This window comes from Schistosoma mansoni, chromosome W, assembly GCF_000237925.1.
Source record: "Schistosoma mansoni strain Puerto Rico chromosome W, complete genome".
Classification (NCBI taxonomy): Eukaryota; Metazoa; Platyhelminthes; class Trematoda; order Strigeidida; family Schistosomatidae; genus Schistosoma; species Schistosoma mansoni.
This window is the reverse complement of record NC_031502.1, coordinates 28,262,043-28,270,377: the sequence shown is the minus strand read 5'-3', so window position 1 is coordinate 28,270,377 and position 8,335 is coordinate 28,262,043. Positions and strand designations below refer to the sequence as shown.

Sequence of the window (8,335 nt, the reverse complement as noted above, 5' to 3'; positions counted from 1 at the left end):
AGTCTTATGATTGACTAGCTGATTCTCCATTTGTTACTGATATATGTTCATCATTAAGTTGAACCCCAGGTTTTTTGTAGTGTCTCTCCCACGTCCAGTAGGGTGCAGACAAGTACGTGTCTTCACTAGACTGCGACGCTAGTCTAAACATGCGTCCAAGTATGAGCGGTAGTCTTCTGTCGATCCTCTCCAACGATGTCTGGTGGCAATGTGACCTATTTGTGTTTATCGTTGAGTCGATTGTGAGGTCGCCATGTCAGATGATGTTTAAAGTTGATGCTTGCTACAATCAAACTGCTATTTATGCACAATTACTGCATCCGTTTGTCGTTATCTGTTCTGTGATCCGCAATACCGTAAGATCCACTCAAGTGCCTTTTAATTTGGTTCAGATTATCTACCTAGAGATTACAGTTACCCACCCAATAGGATTATATCTGGGCATTTAGCTTTTTGAAGGTCGGAAAGCTCACCTTTTACTTGGATTGAGCTGCAATTAGTGGAAGCGTAGGCAGACAAAACGGCGTGTGCTCTCATATTTTTGAGGTTTTGCTATTCCGTTTAGTCGGAAGGGACAAAAGTGATTGTCTATCAGAGTCCATTTCAAGGAAACCCATCCTGCTTGTGAAATTTGTGCTGCAGCCACACCAGTTCTGTCTCAGTAAGTTGCAGTTAAACCCTTAGTTGTACACAGTAGAATGCACGACAATGCTTCATCATGAATAGATGAGGTCAAATTAGTTATCGTATTTGGGTCCTGTGTGCGCGTTTTAGTTATCCAACGTTACTCGACACTACTATATCCCACAGTCCCATCTATGATAGCCAGTTGTGAGATTTTATGCAAAGTCTGATGATTGGAATCCCCACTATGTGTAGTTCATTACGCGGTTTCAGCAGACCGGAAATGAATTATTTTGTAGACCTTAACACCAGAGAATAAAATCTGTAGGGTGAGGTGAGTTGTGCATTTTAAACATCAACCTTTATTACAACAAATATATACGTAGAAGATAGCACTATTCTTTTAGTATTTGGTAAGACGTATGACGAAAGGAATGAATTTTAGAGAATGAATTTGTCTTAGCAAAATATGTATGAAATTATCATTGTAATAGTTTTTCAGAGTGTGAAATACAAGAGTCTATCGGGAAAAGGGATGAATTACATTGATATAATGTTGATAATAGGTTGTTACAATTGGTGATACCTAACAAATAGTAAAGGTATGAAGCAACCCGAATGTTATGTAGTGGAAAGAAATCTAACTTGAGGTTTTGAAGAAATCGGAAATCTTGGCATTCCACCTATCATACAACACACGGTCTGCAGTGGCGAAGAGGCCAATTTCGCTTGGTATACCTGGAGAAGATTTTGAGGTAAATCCAAGAGGAGAACCATCCAGTCCGGTAAGACGACCACCAACAGATTCCAAGACTGCTTGTGGTGCACAAACATCCCACCGACGTGTAGTTGATGGGTGAATATACATATCTGCATCTCCTTTGATAAGACTGATGGCTTTGAAGCCTACGTAAGAAACAAACATGTAATAGTTAGTAAAATACTGTTGATAAAATACTGTGTTACATACATTGAAAGTACTATAGTTGACTCTATTTTGCACCAATGATTTACCGTTTCAAATGAGATGTAACAAAGTTTAAATATTAGACACCATAATTTTGCCCGATATAAAACCATAGATAAATGATTAAATAGCTACAGTAAGGAATATAATTCATCGTGAGAAATAAACACAGCTAATTACCATAGTCCTTACCAAGAAGACTAGTTTCATCTAAACATATAGACTTCCAGGTAATCGATCAACTTGAACGGATAAATGTGTACTTGGCTTTGGATACAACTATAGTGTGAAGGTTGCCGATATTATCAATTTGCTTGTATTAACATAAATGTGAGTTTCAACTTGTTTAAACCAATGGTCATTGGTCATTTTCGATTTTGCGAGAAAGTACTATCGAAATTAGTTGTACAAGTGTATTATTAGAGTCATAGATAATCCAGTAGCGGCTTAGCCACAAAGATATACACCAGGTGACCATTGCGACCTAATATTACTTTGATTGTATTATCAGTAATTACTAAAACCAGCCAAAAAATTTCAGAGCAGAGAATCACAACTACTGAAAGTATTCAATTAATGGTTTTCTTCAGACAAGTATCAACACACTTGGTGATCCAGATTAAAAATCGAACTTGGAAATAACTTGAAGTGGATTTTAACACGTGATGTAAGCACCTAATTCAAATTAAGCGAGTGAAGTATCTTGTACTAAGGTCTGTCTTTAAAAAAAACATTATAGGAATAACCAGATGAGTTACTTGACGTTATTTCAGCTAGGATCTAAGTAAGTTTATACCAATAACATAATCTAGAACCGGGACAAATATACTGGGATGAAAATTTCTATACTTTTAAAGCCCTACTGAACTGAACGGGTAAGCAATATCGGTCAGGAAAAAATAGGTGGGTTAAAAAAAGATGAAAACCCAGCTTATCGGTCTACAACTATGGGCAAACTAATAAGAATGTAGTAGTAAGAGTTAGAATATTAGTGGGTTGAAAGTCATAAAATAGTTCACCCATTAATATTTAGACGAAGATAAATACATGCTAGTGATGAGTCGTAAAAAATATGCGTAACCACCTACATAATAGTCCGGTTACGATTACTTACTTACTTACGCTTGTTACCCCTCGTGGAGGAGCATAGGCCGCCCACCAGCATTCTCCACCCAACTCTGTCCTGGGCAATCTTTTCCAGTTCTTTCCAGGTGTTATTCATCTTTTTCATATCTGCTTATTCCTTCAACTCCCAGGGCAGAGTTTAAATGGTCTGAATTAATTTTTCTGGTAAGCGTTCTTTTAGCGAGTTAGTTTTTCTACAGGATGGGGTCGCTAACCCCATGCCCAACCCTCCTCCTTTACCCGGGCTTGGGACCGGCAGTAACTCTAAAAGAGCTGCAGGCGGAGTCCGGTTACGATACCTACTGTAATATAACTAAGTAGTTTCTTAGGACATAAACATACTCTACTCAACACAACGAGAGGAGAGATCGAAAAGAAATGTCAAATAGGAATTAAGAGTAGATTCTTTCAGGCTGTTATGACTCCCGATAACACAGGGAAAATAAGCAAATCTTTACAAATAAGGGAACAGAGAGTGGGTATTATTGTGAATGACATCAAGCGATCTTACATAGGGCATTAGCAAGAAATTACTTTGACTAGAGATTTCGCATCAAAAGGTTGCCCGAAAATGAGACTGAAGATCCTTAAACCAACGTATTCTGTTTCGTTCAGAAAATCATATTTAGTTCACAATTTTAAAACTTAATGATACTCGTTTACTAAACAGAAGTCTATATATTCAGCCTTTAGTCATACTTTATGTGAAGGCTCATGATACTACCTGCCGATCCAAACCGAAGTAGGCTGAGTTCGAACCTACAACTTGTTGACTTGAAGTTGAATACTTTAACTAATAAACTACTATAATTGGTGTACTTGAACCTTCATTTGACAAAATAAGTATTTACGCTGATATTAAAGATTACAAGACATTTATCGTTTACATGTATAATCAATGATAAATTAAAAAAATATCTTAATTGGATTTGAAAAACAAAAGTTAGGGAAAATCTAAAATGTTAATAAAAAGAGTGTGCACGCTTATTGGGTCCCTAATCTATGAACTATTACTACAACACAGGTAGATGAAAACATAGAAGGCCTAAAGGGTGGACTGTCAAATATTTTCGAAGAATTATGAATGTCAGCGCATAACATGTACTGAATTTAAGTCGAGTTACCTAGTTTCCCATCGATAAATTTAGTTAAACCGTTAGAAACTTAACTGATAGGAAAGCTTTGAGTCAGTCAAAATTAATTGAAAACATAGCAAAAATGTGGAAAGACCTAGTTCCACAGTTAATACAAGAATGATGAAGTTAACAAGATGAAATGAACAAGGATTAAAATACCATCAATAGCAATGGATATTTATTTTTAATTATGATTGACATTGTAACGACATCTGAAACAGTCATCTAAAGCCAATGCGATTTGAGATAATTAATTACTAGTATGTCCTTAATTCTCCTGAGGTATAAATACTTTACGATCCTAATAAAGTCATCATGCACACCCTCCTTCAACAAACAATCTCACAATACTTGGCCTGTAAAAAGGGTAACGATGTTTCAGGATTTTTAGAGTGACGTGATCAATATGCCCACTGTGGTGTGAGCTACTGATATCGACATAAGTAGTATATATGGTGAGTAAGGAATAGAATATCTGACAGCAGAAGATTGAGAAGATCAAGAAGAGAAGAACAGAAATAAAAAGCAATTTGTGTGGAAATCCAGGAACAATGAAGCCTGAAGCAATTGAAGAACATTTTGCAAATAGTGTATCATAGCATGGTTTTTCGTATTTTACCAAGTAACGTTGTAATCTGTACTAAATATGTAGTTGGTTGTCCTCACCTGTGTTCTCATTCACAACATTTGGTGTCGCTGCCTCCAAGGATGAAGATCCCATGGCCGGAGGAATTTGAAGACGGAGATGTTCTGGGCTTCCTGAAGGAGTTCGAAGCTGTAGCGGAGCTGGTGGGAGTGAAGGAGCCGAAGGCGAAGACGGTGGTGCTGGGGACGCTGCTGAGAGGCAGAGCGAAAGCTGTATATGACAGCCTGGACGGTGCGGGCGGTAAGACGACATGGGAGGCAGTCACGGAGCGGTTGATCGTGGAGTTCGATAGCCCAGTGGACAGAGAAGAAGCACTGCAGAAGTTCCGAGTGGCGAAGTTGCCGATCGATGGTGATCCGCTGGTGCTGGCCGTGGAGCTTACCAAGTTGCTGCGTCGCGCGCTGCCAAATCTGGATGAGGAGTCGGAGGCACAGTTGTTGGCGTCGCAGTTTATCGAGAGCGTGCCTGTTGCCGTTTCCCAGCAGCTGAGACTGGTACACGCCGCGCAACCTATGGATATCAGTGAGCTTGCAAAGGTGACGCGACAGTTGATGACACGAACAGTAGCTCCAGTCGCGTGCGGAAGTCAGGAGATAAGCAGCATTGAGAAGAAGATTGAAGAACTGCAGCACGAGATTGCGGCATTACGAGTGACTCGTAAAAGGAATGATAAGTGTTTCGCATGTGGAGGGACAGGACACTGGAAGATAAACTGTCCAACACGACGAAAACAGTGACCGAAGTAATAATCCGGCACATTGTAGCGGGTCATGGAGTACCGAAGATGATACTAACCGACCAGGGTCCCTGTTTTGAAAGTGACGAGTTTAAGGCCCGTTTAAAGCAGTTCGGCATCAAGAGGATACGAACTACACCGTATCACCCTCAGAAAAACGGGCTTACAGAAAGAAACAACCGGACATTAAAGGAATGGTTAGCATCTAAAGGAGGGAATTGGGAGAAAGAGTTACCACTAATTTTGCTGGCGCATCGTGCCTCCATCCAAGGAACAACCAAGAAATCACCTTTCCTACTGATGTATGGTAGACAGCCACGACTTCCGATGCATAATAAGACGTGGCCACAGCAGCAGAAGTGGACAGCAACAAGATTAAGGAAAGAGAGGACGGAGGCAATAAAGAACGTGAAAAAGAAACAAATATCAGACATCAAGAAGGCAGAACAGCAGAGAAGAGCGTGGAAGCCTTTTAGAGTGGGGGACCTGGTAAAGTGTAGAGAACGGAGAGCTAACACTGAAGGGGGACCAGGGTCAGGAAAGCTGATCCCGAAATGGGAGGGACCGTACATTATCACGGAGAGACGCGGCCCAGTTTACACGATCCGGAGAGAAGACAAGCAGAGGCGTGTAAATGCCAGTCTACTACAGAGATGGTTTCAAGAACGTCATGAGCACGAGTCACGAACAGCACCAAAGGAGACAATGGTACGCCGATCAGAAAGATTGCGAGAACAGCTTATTAAAAGGGGGGACGAGTGTGGTGTGAGCTACTGATATCGACATAAGTAGTATATATGGTGAGTAAGGAATAGAATATCTGACAGCAGAAGATTGAGAAGATCAAGAAGAGAAGAACAGAAATAAAAAGCAATTTGTGTGGAAATCCAGGAACAATGAAGCCTGAAGCAATTGAAGAACATTTTGCAAATAGTGTACCATAGCATGGTTTTTCGTATTTTACCAAGTAACGTTGTAATCTGTGCTAAATATATAGTTGGTTGTCCTCACCTGTGTTCTCATTCACAACAGCACTACCTAAACGAAAAATTATCTGCTACTTATGATTCAACTATTCACAGATTCTACATAATTTAAGGACTACGACGGGACCCAACTGTTTGAACGTATTTGGAAGTAGACCTGTGCCCTTATGGCTATCGCATAGATTACGTAAGCTATTTTGAAAGATGCGAAGGACGATCGTTTGAAATCAAGATGCGGATATTCTGTTTCTGAAACCTTAGGCATACCGGTTAAAATCCTATTATGAATTCTTTAATATCTAAGCTCTAGAAGACCACCAATAATAGATATTATACATAAGTTGAACTCAGCGACGAGGAAGCCAAAGATAAATTCCATGGACAACTGAAGTCACACTTAGGCAATTTTGAAAACGAGGCTGACCCAGATGCTGCTTCGAAAGATATACGAACAGCTGTGGTAACAGCAGTAACATCTATTAGTGATTTTAACCAAAGGATTATGAAAAACCAGTGGATTTCTACTAAGTCTATTGCACTGGTGGATTCTCGTAAAATCATCCCATCAGGCTGTGAACACGATGAAGAGCGAAAACAAGTCATATCTAGGTTAACCAAAAGCCTAAGGAACGATCGTGAGCAGTGGTGGGCAACGAAAGCAAAAGAGATGAAAAAGGCAGCGGCTGTAGGCAACACCAGGTAACTCTACAGACTAATAAAAGAAACCGGAATTAAGAAGTCAAGTGTAGGCGAAATAATCCCAGAAAAAGACGAAACCCTTATCTGTTCTCAGCCCAGATGTTTAGAAAAATGGGCGGAACACCTTAAGGAGCAGTTCAGCTGCCTTTAGGTACTCTACCCACCATTTCCAAACAGCCTGAACGGAACATTGAAGTAAGTCACGCGATTCCAGCTGAAGTTCATAAGGCTGCAGCTAATCTGAAACGAGGAAAAGCAGCTGGTCCCGATGGATTGGCTCAGAAGTGCATAAACCTTGTGAAGGTTCTTTACTCGAACACTACCAGTCGAGTGAGAGCTTACGGCGAACTGTCAAATGATTTCACAACCTCGAATGGTGTCCGACAAGGTTGTCTACTGTCCGCATGTGTTTAACTTCATCACAGACTTATTGATGGAAATAACACTCTCGTCGACTGGATTTTCAGGAATTGATCTCCTACCAGGAGATCCACTTATCGACTTAGAATACGCAGACGACATAGTCCTGTTTGGTGAAGACGCTGATAAAATGCAGTATTTTTGTAGTACTGAGCAACAATGCCAGGATATTTGGAATGCGTTTCTCCCCCTCTAAATGCAAATTGTTACTCCAGAACTGGACTGGAAGTGTAATCAGTCCTAGTGAGTTGGTGTCTGACGAAATCCCACCACGGATTTAGAAAGCTCGTTTGACTTTTAACAACTTACGTCACCTATGGCGAAGAAGAGATATCCGTTTATCGATTAAGGGACGAGTATACTGTGCGGCAGTTCGATCTATTCTACCTTACGGCTGCGAAAAGTGGCTATTGAGGGTAGAAGATTCTCGTAAGTTACTAGTATCTGATCACAGATGTCTTGGAAATATTGCTCGCATCTTCTGGGATCACCACGTAATTAATAGTGAGGTTAGACACAGGGTATTAGAGAATGGTGGTAAATCAGTTGATGAGATTAAGGATCTTCATCGACTGAGATGGTTGGACAACGTATTACGCATGCCCAACCACCGATTACCACGACGCGCAATGCTGACGAGTGTTGGAGATGGTTGGAAGAGACTTAGGGGCGGCCAAACCAAAACGTGGCACCAGTCCTTGAAGTCCCTAACATCTAGAGACTTATGATCAAAAACTGGTAAAATACCAGTATTATCTATTCTTAATCGCCATAAATCATACCCATAAGGTAGGACGAAACGAACTGCTGCACAGTAAACTAGTTCTTTGTTTGGTAGACGGATATATCACCTGCGCCACAAGTTGGACAAAGTCAACCGAAGTTTCTAAATCATTGCCGAGATTTCGTCATGTACCAGGACATTAGGACTGATGAAACTTCCAAGGTAAGTGAGGCGGTTGATATACCCGACTAGTTCACTTAATGCCATCAATT

At 40.4% G+C, this 8,335-nt stretch overlaps 1 protein-coding gene across 1 annotated transcript; it reads right to left on the bottom strand.

Annotated features, from left to right (window-relative positions):
• Positions 1-1,264: 1,264 nt before the first annotated feature.
• Smp_019610 (hypothetical protein) lies at positions 1,265-2,614 on the bottom strand (the record flags this gene model as incomplete). Its single annotated transcript, XM_018789232.1, has 2 exons — positions 1,265-1,530; positions 2,611-2,614. The coding sequence occupies 2 exons, from the start codon at positions 2,612-2,614 to the stop codon at positions 1,265-1,267; spliced, it is 270 nt and encodes an 89-aa protein (XP_018654695.1).
• Between the last annotated feature and the right edge of the window lie 5,721 nt (positions 2,615-8,335).